Source organism: Elgaria multicarinata, chromosome 5, assembly GCF_023053635.1.
Source record: "Elgaria multicarinata webbii isolate HBS135686 ecotype San Diego chromosome 5, rElgMul1.1.pri, whole genome shotgun sequence".
In the NCBI taxonomy this organism is placed as follows: domain Eukaryota; kingdom Metazoa; phylum Chordata; class Lepidosauria; order Squamata; family Anguidae; genus Elgaria; species Elgaria multicarinata.
In genome coordinates this window covers 54,984,597-55,001,314 of record NC_086175.1, presented here as the reverse complement: position 1 = coordinate 55,001,314, position 16,718 = coordinate 54,984,597, and the positions used below count along the sequence as shown (strand labels likewise).

The 16,718-nt window shown below is 41.6% G+C and overlaps 1 protein-coding gene across 3 annotated transcripts in view; it reads right to left on the bottom strand.

The window, feature by feature from the left end:
* Positions 1 to 10,740, bottom strand: part of PRPS2 (phosphoribosyl pyrophosphate synthetase 2) — a 32,183-nt gene extending 21,443 nt beyond the window's left edge. For 2 of the 3 annotated variants that reach the window (XM_063126384.1, XM_063126385.1), the window contains exon 1: positions 10,482 to 10,740. In XM_063126384.1, coding sequence (XP_062982454.1) covers positions 10,482 to 10,603 — 122 coding nt within the window. In that variant the 5' untranslated portion in view covers positions 10,604 to 10,740. Of the gene's footprint in view, positions 1 to 1,291; positions 1,311 to 10,481 lie in introns of those variants that run through there. The other variant, XM_063126387.1, reaches the window with a different exon arrangement.
* Positions 10,741 to 16,718: the final 5,978 nt, after the last annotated feature.

Genomic DNA, 16,718 nt, shown 5'->3' with positions numbered 1-16,718 from the left:
TGTGAGGGTTTAGGCAAACTCAATGCAAAGGTCATAGAACATCATTAGCCTTTGCCCTACACATTTTATATTATAGGAATATGATGTTCTCCACAATTTCAGCTAATGGTCAAATGAGGGTTCAATACTATTCCCCACCCCCACCCCACAATGGATAGCAAAGCAACTAGTACAATACATGCAGTTTTGAGTTTCTTTATTCCCAGAGCACAGTCCACCTGAGGCCCCTTTCACATATTTGTGTGAAACAAATATGGGTTTGTCATAAATAGAGATGTGAAGGCCCAGAAAACCCCCGGGAAAAATCAGAAAAAAACCTGTTTCCTCACCATTCCCCCACCCCCGAAGCCTTCCCTTCCCCCCCAAAAAATAGAAAAATAAATAAAGAAAAACTGATTATGGGATGTTTTATTTTAGCATGATGAATAAAATGTTTAAGACAAGGTGTTCAGATATTTACTTCTCCAAATGATTTCTAAAAACTATGTACAGGATTAAATTATTACAATTTCTGTGCACTGAGGACAAGCAAGTCCTGGGTTGCAAACTGAGACTACAACTCTCAGATGCAAGAGCAAGATGCATTTTTGCCTCTAGGGAGCACTGCCATTGAAGCAGAGACTGAAATTGATAGTGACAGCTATAGCTCAGGAAATGAGTCTGATTAAATTTCATGCATATTTATTGAATCTTGGTGTGTCCCCCCTTTTCTCAGTTCTTTTTATGGGAATGGGTGCTTTGTGTCTGCTTGACATTGTGGAGGACTAGCGGAGACATAAATAATTTTCTTTGTTATTAATGTTGGTGGTTACTTCTGTTGATATTTTTAATTGCTTTTTGCCTGCTCCTCATAAACTAGCAAAACCAAAGAGGTTCCTTACAGTTCAGGTGTTCCTAACAGTTCAGGAGCTTGTAGCTCCATTTGTTACCAAAACAAGTAAAAAAACCAATTTGTAATAATTGTTTGAATGCAATGTACTTTTAATATACCAAATGTAATAATTTTATGCCAAACCAACTTGGACATAATTACACTTTATATTTCTAAAGTAACAAAATGACTTTCAATCTGTAAAAAGTGCTAATATTGCATTATTGCGATTTTTCCAAAAAATTCCGTTTTCCCCCGAACCCCTCCTCCCCAGAAAAAAAAGTGTTTTTTTCCCCCATGACTTCAAAATTTCTGGAAAGTTTACATCTCTAGTCATAAAGTAAATATTTAAGAGTAAGTTGCAAGAGCTTGTCATATGTACCAATAAGATAAATTCTACATTTTTAAAAAAGTACATACCTAAAAATGTCATATGAAATGGCTCCGAGATAAAAGTAAACTGGCAGAATAAACAAGCCACAATTCAGCCAGAATTAAGAATACAGATCCCACTGATTTAGGGCATTACTCTTCAATGGAACTTAAAAGGCCCTAATTTTGCCAAGAGTTTGCATCAGTTAGATGGTTACAAAAATTCACTTTATTCCAAATGTATCAAGGACAAAATTACTAATTAACCATTAGGGTTTCCCCCATCCCCCAAGTTTAAACAATCTTCTGCAGTGACGATACAGATAAAAGGGCAATCAAACCAGAACTTCTTTGAGCAGAACATTTATGTTTGTTTTATGCAATTTATCAAATTCAGCTGTTTGGAACTGTTAGTTCACTTCAAGTTCTCAGTTAAAAAGTGCCAAAACAAGTAGATAACAAAGGAGATGACGTTAAACACACAATAGGTGCTTACGGTATAGCTTTAAATTTACTGATTTTGCTTTAAGTTGGTACTATCTTATAAAGTTTATGACAAAAGCTATGACTTGATTATTAAAATCAAGGACATACACACCCTATATATATATATATAGAGAGAGGGGGGGGATTACATCTCTACTGGGATCAAATTTAGCCACTATTTCAGCTAGTCTGTTCTTCTGCCAATGCTTTTGATGGGAATGCATTGCCTATGGATATGGTTCATGCATCAGAAAGGAGAAAAACACTTTTCAACTGAATTTATAGTCTAGTTAAATTTAATTTGATTTACATAAATAAAAAAGCATTTCATTTGTGAAAATCATCTTCCCCATCAACCTGTGTTATCCAAAGAAGGAATTCCTCTTAAGACCTACTAACCTGCTTCGCTTACACCTTTCTCTCTGTAAAACAGATCAAACACCATATGCTGTGGCTCAAAGCCAGTAGCATTCATATTTTTCTAAAAGGCAGAGGCTCTCAAACATTATAAAACAATTTAGCCACAAGTCACAATTCAACCTCTCTTTTCAGCTCACAGAAATTCCCTTCTTTGACAAATGGTCTAGAGCTTCATTCCTCATTGGACAGAGCTGCTAGCTCTTTCTTCTTCTCATTTCCTATGTAAACCACCCAGAACTTCAGCTATGGGGCGGTATACGTAACTACCTATAATACAATTTTTATTTTGTGTAGCAAAAGCCATTACAAAGAAACAGGTCACATAGAAACAAAAATAAAATACACATCAGTTTAAAATAATGTTAAAACCCAACTTTAATGGCTTACTCATCAATACAGATCAGCTTATTGCAAATTTCTTTCCTTAAATTTGCTGCTTTGAAGGAAAACTGGGCCACCTTTTCAGAAACCTGGCGCAATCTATCCCCCAGTAAGAAGTTAATCAAATACCCATCAGAACTGCCTAATGGCAGATTTAAGTCTCTGAACAAGTCTGTTCTTAAATCTTCGTAAATTGGGCAATAAAGCAGATAATGAGGGAGATTCTCGGGCACATGGGCAGACTCTTTGTTCGTAAGGACGAAAGCATTCTGAGATTATAGCAGTGCTCATGGACTGAAATCGTAGGGCTGTAAAGATTTTCCTCCATTTGAAATCTGTAATATTCATTATGTATTGAGGGTAGGGAGTCTGAATGGGTAATTTGGCATACCAAAGAACACATTTCGATAGACAAGCGGAGGTACAATCAGCTCGGAAAGTCTGTTTTAAAGAAATGTAATAAATAATAATAATGTTAGAATTGGGGGCGTGGCGTCACACAGTAATTATGTTCAGCGGAGACAAAAGGAGTGTGACCTCCATTTAGTTGTTATTCAAAACTAATTTCTGGTTTTGGAGTTCTTTAATTCTATGTGTTTTGCATCAGGTTCTGGTTAATGGATCACAGGTTCCAACAAAAAACAAAGTTAAGTCTGTAGCCTGCTCCAGAACCAGGCAATAACTGCTTCTACTTTTGGGCAATAAGTTAGGCTACTGATAAGGAATTGCCCTGGTCCAACAGGAGAAAATGCAGGTAAGGCTCTTCCTAAGCTGGAAAGATCAACCAACAGAACTGAGGCTGTATGCAGAGTCTGAGTGTCTCTGCAAAAGCACAATCATCTATTTGTGGAGGGGAAATAGGAAGGGAAGGGCAGTCATTCCTTCTCTTCAATTCGGACAGTGAGTTTTCATTTTTAATATAGTGTAAAATTGTGTAATTATGTAAGAATGAAGCCATCACAGAATGGAATTATTTATCATTATTATTATTATTATTATTATTATTATTATTATTATCATTATTATTAATTACATTTCCATAGCCAAAGCTCTCTGGGTAGTTCACAAAGTTTAAAAATATTAAAAATACAATATTCAAAATTTAAAACAAAACAAAACATTTAGACAGTATACACAGACAACATATTTTTTATTTATTTATTTATTATTGCATTTATATCCCACCTTTTTTCCTGCAAGGAACCCAAGGCCGCAGTAATAATCTTCCTCGTCTCCACTTTATCCTTACAACCACCCTGTGAGATGGGTTGGGCTAAGAGTCTGTGACTGGCCCAAAGTCACCCAGTGGGTTTCCATGGCCGAGTGGGGGCTAGAACCCGGATCTCCCAACTCCCAGTCTGACACTCTAGCCACTCCACCTCTCTCTCTCAAACCAACTTTCAGTGACCAGCCAAACCATAACGCAAATTCAGGATTGATTAAAACTCATCATACGTTGCCAAATGCTTGGGAAACTATTGTGTTTTCAGGAGGTGTTTAAAGGATATTACCATTTTCCACCTCCTGAACCACATAAGGGAGGGTTTTTCAGATAGTAGGCGCCACTACAGAGAAGGGCCACTACTGAGGTTCTTCATGGCGACATTCCATTCGTTTTGGAATGACCAGCAAGACCTCCTCTGAAGATCTTAAATGCTGTCTGTGTGTATATAAGGAAAAGCAGTCTGCTAGGTATCCTGGTCCCATGTTGTTGAGGGCTTTATAGGACAATAACATAACCTCAGTAGCTAACAGGCTTGGTAGCTAACAGGCAGCCAGTGCAGTTCAGTTAACACAAGTGTTATGTGAGAATAGCTAGGTGTCCCAGTGAGCACCCTAGCCGCTGCATTCTCTTCTTGATCAACCCAGAATGCAAGACACGGAATAATGGGTTCAAGTTACAGGAAGCCAGATTCTGGCTAAATATCAGGAAAAACTTCCTGACTGTTACAGCAGTATGACAATGGAACCAACCTAAGGAGGTTGTGGGCTCTCCCACACTAAAGGTATTAAAGATGCAGCTGTCAGGTATTCTTTAAGGTAGATTCCTGCATTGAGCAGGAGGTTGGACTCGATAGCCTTATAGGCCCCTTCCAACTCTATTCTATGATTCTGAACCACACACATAGGTAGTCCCACATAAGCACATTGCAGTATTCTAATCGTGAGGTTACCTTGAAGCTGTAACATGGAATAGATGCTATTGTTGCACGATTTAACAGCATATGTTGAGTTTTTAACTGACCCAGAATAGTTGTTTTAAAAGAATATTGTATCTAATCAGTTTTTATGCTTTTCATGGTTTTAAATTTTGTATATCGGTTTTTAATGTTCAGTATTTTAATCTTTGTAAACCACCCAGAGAGCTTCGGCTATGGGGTATATAAAAGTAATAAAGATCAAGATCTGTTGTTGCTGTGGTGAGTGTGCATGAGAACGATGATGTGTGCTTGCATATGCGCATCCTCCGCCATACCAGCTGACACCCAATGTAGCCATTGGAGCCAAAAAGGTTGCGCACTCCTGCGCTGAAGAAACAATAACTTCATTACCATTCAAAAGCAAGAGTTTTCATTGAAATACAACTGCTACCCAAACACCATGCAGTTCGGACCATGTATGTACATCACACTACCTGATATGTACATATTGTATTAATATGCCTATACATAACACATATACAATTTTCAAAGAGGCTAACTTAAGAGAGCTGGCCACACTGGCAGACTATTGACTCTGGAACTCATCCCCTAAGCTGGTCCAACCAAACAAGAGTTTGTTGACCCGCAGGGCAAGGCTTATCAATGTACACAGGCATTTGCCTCAGGGCTTATGTGGAAGCGACTGGAATTTTTCTGTGAGAGGATTACCAGTATTTTAATACTGAGCCAATTGGTTAATTGTTCACTTCTATTAATGCGTAATGCTGAACACACACTTGCAAACTCTAGTAACTGTGTAGCGATAAGAGCTGAACAACTGCAGTAAGCAAGGATTCTAGAGTTATTAATCCAGATGAGCAAATTCATATTTTGCTAATCTGAGAAAGGAGCACAATTTCATTTGAACTATTCCCCCCCCCCATTTTTCAATGCACCATCTATGGCTTCAACCCTCACCACTCTTAATGGAAAATATGGACTGCTTCTTACATACATTTACATAAACATACTCATGGTATTTAAATTTAAAAGCAATATGGAAAAATCTAACACGTGTTCCATTCCAGGCACACATGCTAACTAGCGAGGACTGGCTGCAACTCCATGCCACATAATTATGTGGTAGAAAAATATAAGTTTGTAAGACATATTAAGGTATGTTACCACTTCTAGCCACTAGCAAAATTTCATTTGTTATTAAAAAGTCAAATTGTTGCCCTGGACTGCTCAAATATCTGAAATTAAATCAGTGATGGTAATGATGTGCTTGAACGTGGGAAACAAGAGTTCCAATACTCAATAAGATTCATAGTTGACTAGGTAAGTTACTATCTCTCAGACTAATCCTCACCACAGGATTGTTGTGAGAATAAAAAAATCTCTTTGAATACCCTCAGGGAATGGTTGGACACAAATAAATATTGAGATTATGTTTTTTTAAAAAACAATAATTTGATTATTCCCTTAAGTCTTAAATTTAATTCTGATTGAAAATATTATCATTATGGATTTGCACTGACAGCAAAGAAAACATTTCAAGCATGAATCCAAAGTAAAGAGGGACTCAATATAAAATACTAATGTGGAGTCCAGCTAAAGAAATTCCTAAAGACATTTAATTATTGAAAGCAGAAAAAACTTGGTAGTCAACAGTGCAATCCTAGGTATGTCTACTCAGAAACAAGACTCACTGGCTGAGTTGGGACGTCATGCTAATCAACGGTTGTTTCCCATTCTGTTCTTATTACTCCCCCCCCCATCCACCAGTTGATAAGCTTGTTGTCCGAACTCAGCCACTGTGTTTAATGGGACTTACTCTCAGGTAAATGGGAATAGGATTGCAGCCCTAAAGTACTGAAATGTTTTGGGGGCAGAAAAAGTAAGAGTGGCAAGCAAATACTGAACATGGTGTTGCAACACCAAGTGATCAAAGATATTCCAAATAACAGAGAACAGAAAGAACTATGAATATGTTGCTTTCTCTGACCAACAACTACCCCTAGAAAAGATATCTAATGCATTTCTGTTCTCATGCAGTTCTTTCTATTAAGTATCCTTTGACCACATGTATCCTTTGCAACAGTTAAGACGTGTTAAAAAACAGGCATCTTGTTCACACAAATTGCCACTTTGAGAATAATCAGAAACTATTCATTTGCATGGTATGTGCAACAACAGGGCCACATGTATATTAACTGAAGCACAGTAACTACTTCTGTTAGTCACGGGTTAGTGGCACAGGCCATCACAAAAAGAGAGGTTGCAATAAACAGAAAAAAAGAACAGTCACATGAGTGGAACTTAAAAGTGAATGAGAACACAGGAAGTAGCCATACAAACTTATATCAGAAATAAATCCATATGCACAGTTGCTGAAATTATTGCAACTTTGTCTTATCTTCTTCTTGGTTTTCACAACCACCATCATACCATTTGGAGCCATCACTCCCCCTGGTGATTTTTATGTTTGAAGAAACACAAGCAATAAGCTTCTTGTTTGCACATGTGAAGCAGAAGTGATTAGTACACACACAGTGCATGTTCTAAGCCCCAGGCTAGGTCACATGCTGGAAAATTAAAGGAGGCAGAGCAAGTAACAGTGCCGTTGCCCTCTAAGTCTTTTTAGGACAGCTTAAGGCTGAAATGCTAAGAACATATTCTTGAACTCAAAGAGCCTTAGGTGTGCTTAGAATGAGGAGTGCAAGAGTTCCCAACATCCATGTTATAATCAAGCAAATTCAGGAGTATTCATTTGGTTAATATTCCATGTAGTAGCATCTGCATTAGTCCCATCAGTCTTAGAAAACCAGTAAAACATTTCCAGGTGAAACCAGTTTGGGAGGAAATAAACTCTCCAACTTTCTGAGTAACTCTGTAGTCTGAACTCAACCAAGTTCACTTATCCGTTGTAGTCACTTGATCACTGAGATTTATACGGTACCTTCAACCACTTGTGAATGTATATTTGCCTTAATGCAAGAGCAGAGTGCCATAGTGATCCCTATATATATATATGTTAACTCTAAAGAGCAGCGTGCAATTTTGACAGGGTCTGCTGAAGGATGCAGCCCAACCACTGTGGTTTGAATATGGGCTAGCATCCCACTTCTAACTGAGGCATGAGTTAGTGCTAAGTATGACTGAAAACAGTTAGGATTATTTTTTAATACAGTGTGAAGAACTAGAGTGTTAATATTCTGAACACCCTGAAAACATCCACAAATTAGGGCTCATCCAAACAATTCAAAGAAGTGTGTCTCAACTGTATTGTCCTCCTGCAAGTCCCTCATAGCATCACATCCAAACATAGGTCTATGCGCCAGATCCTTGGATGATCGGCCCAGTATTGCTTACTCTGACCAGAAGTGGCTCCTCAGGGTTTCTGGTAGAGGTCTTCCCATCACCTGCTACCTGATCCTCTTACCTGTAGTTGCCAGGAACTGAACTTAGGACCTCCTGCAAAACCTCTAGAAAACAAGGTATATATTATTTGGGTTGACGTGGGGGGCAAGGAAGAATGCCCTGCTACAGAGAAGACAACTATGCAGAGGCATACAGTACCTTGCTGCCCTCTGTTTTAAAGGGAGTGCTGTCAATTTCACTTATGTGGCGAACAGCAAAAAAGGGAACTTGAAAACGCTTGTTTTCATCTCTGCTGTGTCCAACTCAAGCCTCACAACCTCACAATAAGTTTGGAGAATCCTTCTAGCTGGACTTGCTGCAAAGGTAAAACTGCCAAAAAGTTGTCTAAAGCCAACATGGAGGATCTAAGCAACTGCAAAATGTCCCGTTTCCTCCCCTTGAAAATTAGATTTTGACAAGTATTCTTATATTGGAATTCTAAAGCAAGGCAACACTTGCTCAGCATTTTTAAGGCTTTCAAAGCCTTTACAAAAATAGTCCAACCATGTATGACAAGAAAGATAGGTTACCTGTCAGCAGTTATGTCACAGGCACTATTCAATTGGTGCCTATGACATAGCACTTGCATTTGAATAGCAAAGCTATCTAATGGAAGAATTAAATTTTCTCCAGAAACTAAACATTATGATTTGGGTGCTGAGAAAATGAGAGAGCTCTTTTGCTGAAGGGCTACTTTGACAAAGATGCTTGAATCCTCCACAATGAAAGACGATCAGAAAGGAGAGTAGAGATGAGGATTAACTATTTCCATCTCAAGTAGAAACAGCTAGATGCCCACATCTTCTGAGAAGCACCTTCTGTTCTACTTCAGTGCAAGGTTAGGAGAAACCAAGGGATATGAGAGAAAGGAGCAAGACAGCGAACTTGATGAGATTCCCATATAGCAGGTTTTGCACACAGACAACCAAGCGTTGCACTCTGTTCACTCTAGAGATACAGTCGATACCCCTGATCTTAGGATTCAGAAAGGAAAAGGACAGATTCAAATGTGTTTACAAAATAACAAACTCCATGGGATTTTGCACATGAGCTGTTGCAGATCATACATACAGATCTGAAAGGTTGATTTCTAGTACCATACATGAGGAGACCATGTGACCGAAAAGCAGCTGCAGGGTTGATGTTGATGACGTCTTAAAATCACTAGTGCCTTTAAAACATTTTTGTCCTACTCATGAACAGGGTTTGAAGGGGGAAAGGGCAGTTCTACGCTTCTGACACATGCTTATAGGCAAAGCAAAGATTGTTGTAAAGTAGGCTAGTGACTGACTCCCCTACCAGGCATACTTTGAGGACAATTATTCTAAAACTAGGGCTAAAGACATTTTGAGTTGGATCCAGGATCTGCTTTCTATTGACACAGAAAGTGCCTCTGCCCAATTTTTGAGGATCCCCACCCTCCGGCTCACACCACAGCTCATCCTATTCAGCAAGGTGCCCTGACCCTCTGTGTAGCATTGTCAGGGGGCTGAAGGGGATGCCAGGAGGAGGGAGACAGAAGTTGACTTACACATGCCTTAATTTGGATCCATCCCATGATGTGTACCCTTAAAATATGAAAGAAAAAACCCTATCTTTTTGAAGACATACACATTATCTTTTAAATACATTAATAATACACTAAAGCAAACACGTTAACTTTACATTAAAATAAAGGCATATATCACATAGGCACACTTTTCAGGAGATGGGGCAGTCTACAGCTGCTGTCCCAGGTTTGCTGCTCATACAAGGCAGCCTTCAGACTAAACATTCAGAATTATGGTAGGAAAAAGTGCACACGGGCCAAAAAGAACTGAGAACTTACTTACTTGTGTGTGTGTGTGTGTGTGTGTGTGTGTGTGCATGTTTTATGAAATGGGGCAAAGGAAGAGCGGCCAGTGTTCCTTCAACATGCACCCAAGCTCCCCTGAATGCAGTACATCTTGAGAGCTTTCTAACCCCTATGTCATGCTCACAATCGGAACGATGTTATTGCCACACGAAGGGCAACTTTCCCCTCTCTGCACACACCCCTTTCCCTTTCCACGCATGCTTAACAAGCAAAGTGTGAAGCTTGCATTACTGAATACAGGAAGTAGTTCTTCCAGACTTCAAGGTAAAAGCCGCTTAAGCCAGCTGGAGAGGCACGCTGCCCATGAGTTTTAACATAATCGTAACCAGTTTCATCCCTCGCCTTCTCAAGATAGACAGATCTCTCCTCCAACACACCCGTTGCACGATCAGTGCAATATGAGGACTCTTGTTGTCGTCACTGGAGTATTATATACAGATTGAAAATGCAGGGAATGCCGTGCAGCGGAGGCAGGAGCACGGGGCGCCCTACCATCTACCTGTTTGCGTGCTTGCCGCCCCTCACCCCTCACCTGGTCTCCTGGTTGCTGAATTTCTTCGTCACCACTTTCCCCAGATCCAGCCCCAGCCGATCGGCCACGCGCTGGGACAGATCCTGGTGCGAGCTGCCGCTGAAGAGCACGATGTTGGGCATGGCTGGGCACGCACGAACCGCAGCAAGAGCGATGACCGCCGCGGCGGAGGAAGCCCGGGTCGCGCTGGAGCTGGGGAGAGAGAGAGAGAGAGAGCGAGAGCCGGAGGGCGGGAGGGACGGAGAGAGAGCGGGCACGCGCCGCGGCGGGCAGGTCCACTAACTGCGGTCGCGCCCCCTCCCCCGGGGCCCCGCCCCCTCCTCCAGGCGCAACGCGCCATAGGCCCGCCGTCTCGCTCTTCCCGCCCCCGTTCGGCGTTCAAGGGTCGCAGACATAGAGGGGGAAGTGGGCGGAGCTAGATGATAGTGACGTTTATTAGGGGCGGGGCTCGGTTGCCGTGAGACGGAGGACGGGAGCCGTTGTGTGAGCGAAGCATAGAGATAGAAAAAGAGGAAGAATGATTCGGCCGAACATGAAATCCGCCGCCGTGGGGTCATGCTGCTCTAATGACTGCGGAGCGGCGGATAAGGGATAATGTGATTGACATTAGGCATTAGTGAGGAAAACTAGTTGACCGGAAGAAGCGCCGAACAAGACTGAAACGCCATGGGATTACTTGGGTGGGGGTGGGATCTGCCTCTATAGTGGGGAGCAGTGGATTGTGGGTAGAAGGGCATTTAATGTGGTAAAGGAGGATGGGAAGAAGGGAAGAAAGACAGTAGTTTGGTAATCAGAGGGGGCAAGAAATGGTGGAGGCGGGGAGAGGAGCAGTAGAGGCTGGTGGCGCCGGTTTCGGTGGGGCTGTGATCCCTTCTCAGTCAGAACCAATCAGAACTCTAAAGGAGCTATCCAAGTTGCTGAACCGTATCCCTCCAAATGGGTTCAGGACCGTGGATAGCTCCTTTACAGTTCTGACTGGATTCACAGCCCCACCGAATTCGGAGCCACCAGCCTCCACTGGAGAGACGTGAGTGGGAAAGAAAGGCGCGTCAGTCATGGTTGATGATGGCAGAGGTGGGCGAGAGAAAGGGTACACTCCAGTCTTCACTAAGTTCATGTGGAAGAAAGCCCCACTGAATTGCACGGACTTTTCACAACTCTGCGGTTGGGGTGGGGGGTGCTGGGAGTTACAATCCCAATACATCTGGAAGGCGCCAAGTTAGGGAAAGTTGAGGTAGGATTAAGAATTGGGATCTTAAATCATTTTGATGAGCTGTTCATGTTTCAGGAACATTGTAAAAGGGGAGCCAAGATGGCACCAAGCAATGAGCAAGCTTTGCACTTCTGCAGCACTCTGTTCCATGTTGGCAGTGGAAACACTTTAGTGGTATGGCAACAATTAAATGTCTTTGTGCCCAGTTTACCAAGGACAGTTTTGAGAGTGGAATCCACACAAATTGAACACACCTGGTACCAACTCAAGCCACAAACAGATTGTACCAGATTAGTCCACACTCTGATTATAGCTAGTCAAAGATAGGCCATATTCCAGTTGGCACAGCCATGGGGCAAATCCTATTGTAGTTAGTACTTCCTTATGGTACCGCCTTGGTGAGTGGCAGCAGAAATGGGAATCAAAACATGGCCACTGGAAAACAAGAGGGAGAGATCCACATAATCTTGGGTGAGTCCCAACTTTACATTTAAAAAAAAATACATTTAAGAAACCCTAAGGGAATAAACAACAACAAAACAGCCCAATGAGGGCTGAGCATGCTGAGTAGCTACACTATATTTAGTATCAGCTAGAACACAAAAATGGGTCAAGGGGGAATGGAATAGCCTGCTGGAGTCCCTTACAGCTTAGTATCTTGGAGAAGGGTGTGTCCTGCTGAGGATCAAACGTGGGACCATCTGCATGAAAAGCAGGTGCTGTTACTTCTGGCCTATGGTCTCTCTTCACCAATGCTACATTAGGGAACATCTAACTTGACTCATGCAGACTAACCACATGTTGGTACTTTATTGTTCAATATTATGTTTTTCCTACTTTTCCGCAGGTGCATGGAAAAGCCTGGTGCGAGGCCAATCAGATGTCCATTGGATTCCCTCCCCCCTGTTCAGCGACCCATGGGACTTACCTGAGGCCTCTGCATGCGCTGGCGAGTCGCCCGGCCTCCACTCTGGGCTCCCCCCTTTCAGTCACTCCCCCCACCGCTCGCCCCAGACATTGCCCTCCCTGCTCGCCTGCCTGCCAACCTGTAGGACTTACCTGAGGCCTCCACGCAAAGCACTTCAGCAAGGATATGTTTCAATGCCACTGCTCCCTTCCAGTTGCTCCCCCTCAGCTGTGTTTATCCTGTTGCTTAGCAACACAAAGTTCTTCTCATAGCTTCCAGCGTGCCACACATTGCCTTAGCGTTTTTATAGAGAGATGTGCCCACCAAACTTGGGCAGGGCATGTGACCATTCTTCTGCCGTAAATTTTCCCTTCTAATCATGCTGCCCCCATGCAGCCCAATCCTATGGATATTTTTCTGAAAGTAAGTCCCACTGAGATCAAATGGGTATACTTCCAAATTAGCATGGATGGAAATATACAAGGTTATGGTCACATTCCATGTAATTGAAAAATCACTGTTATAGAAACATTTTTTAATCTGAGAGAACTAATGGAAGCCAGAGGTGCTGTGATAGGCTGTGTTTTCAATTATGAATATTGCATTATAATACTCACCATGTACGCAGTATTTAAATGAATTCACTGCACAGTATAATCACTTCTTAATTTTGTAGCCAAGACATTTTGCTCCTTAATAAATGCCCTGGGCATGTATTCCTCTATATTTTGCAAAAGGAAAACTTTAATAAATAAAGTATTATCTCCAACTGCATTTTTGGTCTGTCTCATACTTACTACTGTGAAAAAGTGTTTCTATTTATTTATTATATTTATATCCCAGCTCTTGCAAGGAACCCAAGGTGGCACACATGATCCTCCCCCTCTCCATTTTATCCACACAACAACCCTGTGAGGTAGGTTAGGTTGAGGGTAAAGTGACTAGCCCAAAGTCACCCAGGGAGCTTTATGGCCGAATGGGGACTAGAATCAATCTCCTGAGTCCTGGTCCAACACTCTAGCCACTACACCACACTGACTGCATGTTTTGCCATAATGTTACAGAAAAAAATGTCTAGATGAATTAAAGCCTCAGACAAAAAGAAGGAAACACATCATTAGATTCATGTGTGTCAGGAATCTGATGGCCCTTGGTTCGGCCTTGATTTCCTGCTGTCTGCTGAATGCCAGCTCAGTCTTATGCTTCTCATGTGAATTCTCTTCTACTAAGTTTCAAAACCAGTATTGTCAAAGAGAACCTTGTGCTTATAAACTAACTAGCGGATGAATCCATTTAAAATTTCTATAACTGGATTTGTAAACATCTCTGTTCATCTAACAATTTTTGTGTAAATTATATGAAAAAAAGGAAACCTTTGCGGAAATATTGCCTATTTTTTAAATTTAAAGTTGTTTAAAACAATGTTCTTTACTGCCAGACCTGAGAACCACTGGCAGGTTCCACACACTTCAAGTGCATCTTTCTCCTTCTCTCTCCCTGCAGTAGCTGCTCCTCTCAGCAGGTTCTCTCTAGCTCAGTGGGCTGGCTGCTGTGATCTGACCTACTGGAAGAGGCATTTGGGATTGGGGAGTCAGGAGCCCTGCCTTCATCAGCTGTAAGATGGCAGAGGGTGGGGAGAGGAGAATGCAGGGGCATTAAGCCAATTAGCTGTGGCAGAGGAAGAGCCCAAGAGGTAAAGAGCAACATGATTAGCTATTTGTAGTGGTACACTGTGGAGGCATTGGAAATGAAATTGAATGCACGGCCAAGAGAGCAAGCCGCATGGACCTTGCCAGACTGTGAAGAGCAAAGCACTCTCCCAATAATGAAGAAAAGATCTATCCCAGTCCAAGGAATTTGCCTGCCTAGTGACTTGATGGCTGGCTGATCAGTTCTTGTTTGGATGAGGTGGAGGAGAATTGGGAAGAGAGAGCCTCCCAGCGCCTCTAGCTGAGCTCAGTGGACTGGGGTGAGAGGAGAGGAGAACCCCCATGGCTCAAGGAAGGCTCTCAAGAGTCCTCAGCATCTGGGCTGGAGCCAAAGTGGCTCCTGCTTGAAAAATAGTGAACATCACTGGTCTAAAATCTTAAAGCCAAAAACGTGTGGCCATTGCAAGGTAATCTTATTTTCCTTGAATTGTTTAGAACAAGGACTGGTCTGAGAATGTGTCCTGGCTAAAGACTGAGCTAAAGACTCCAGAAAAAGCTACATGGTGGCGTGAAATGGCCCAGGAGGCATGTGCAAAGGAAACTGGCAGTAAAAGCTAAAAACCACCGACATGCAAAACCAAAACCCAACTCAGTCTGCTGATAGATATTTCAAATATAAAGCAGCAAATTCTGTTGAGAATAACAATATTATTTTGGGGCTCTGTGTGTGTATGAGCATGTAAGTATGTGCACACACATGTGCACCAGCATTGGGCACAATTCTTATACCTATATAATAGTATAACCGGTGGAAGTTGGTGGCTCCAATGTCAGTGGAATGGTGCATCCACTCAGGGTTTCAAGTAGAACCAGTCAGAATTCTAAAGGAACAAGAATTCTGGCTGGTTCTGACAAACTCAGGATGGATTCACTACCCCACTGACATAAGAGCCACCAGCTGCTTCTTTGACAAATATAATGATCAAGAAATAGGTCAAATGAAAATGATGCTGAAACTAAAGAAATAAAAGTACTTGGCTTAAGTACTGCAATAATAAAGTACTTCACCTATGCCATGTTTACACTATCCATTCAGTGGATCTCAGCTACTGGCCTTAGCTAGACCTAAGGTTTATCCCGGGGTCGTCCCGGGGTCGTCCCTGCCTGCTCCCGGGGTATCCTGTGTGTCATTTACATGAACAGGGATGACTCTGGGACGATCACAGGATAAACCTTAGATCTAGCTAAGGCCACTGTTTCCTGTTGGTCTTCAGTGGTGATCCCATTGTAGGGATATCATAGCCATAAAATAAAATTAGAGCACAGATTAGCATATATAAATTTAGCTTGACCAAGGTTAGGCACTTTTATTAAAGAAAATCTTCACACCTTAAGTAAAATCAGGTTGATTAAGGCCAGAGCTACACCTTGTTTCAAATCATTATGAATGTGGAATAAAAAGCAGGATATAACACTATGAAAAGCAGTATATGGAATGTGCCCCAACAGTTAGTAGTGCACTTTAATACCGCTATAAAAGCATTAGTGTAGATCTAGCCTAAAAGGAAATAGTGACTCTGAGGACAAGAGATACAGAAAAAGGGAATTAGCATATACCATAAAGGTACATAAAAGCAGTAAACAGCAAAGAATTATGAAACATTGTCCTTTGTAAGCAGGCATTGCCGGTCAGTACAAAGATGAGTCATCTTGTGGTTAAGACTGGGGTACATGCAGATAGCCAAAACACAACTCTTGGTGCAGACATTTAGAGGAGTTTTTCAATGGATACATGTGATGAGGTGGAAATAAAACAACACAGTAACCAATCACCTATCATGTTCAAGTGTAAAACTATAAAAGTAAAAAGAAAATACTGGGTGTGGTTACTCATGATAGGAAGTCACATCTGTTAGCAGAAAGCTGTAACTGGGTAAAGCATGTCTTGCTTTCTCTTCCTTTTCTTAACTTTGTTAACTAGTACCATAGTGCCATTTTCCTTCTATAATTGTCTTGAATATATTTACTTTTGTTTGTTTGTTTGTTAATGAAATAACGGTGCTATTCAAGACCAAGGATGAATCATAGGCTACACACCATATTCCCTCATGATAGGTAAGGTTATAGGGACCTGTTCTAATTGATTTTAAAAGCCCAAATCAATTTTTGGACCAATTCCCCCCCCCACTACCCCATATTCCCATGCATTAAGGGAATATGGAGGTTCTCTCTCTCTCAATCATATTTTTATCATTCTCGTTGGCCTAAAGGACTCCTGGAGCAGCATACAATCAGTTCCTGCCTGCAGGATTACAATCTAAAGAAGAGAAGACGAAAAAAAGACACAAAAACAAAAGGGATGAGTAGGAAAGAGAAAAAAGTGAAATAGTCTTTCAGCAAGTCTGATTAATGGCCCTGGTTCTCCCTTCTCATCTCCCTCTGTTACTGCCTACTGAATGTCTACTAGT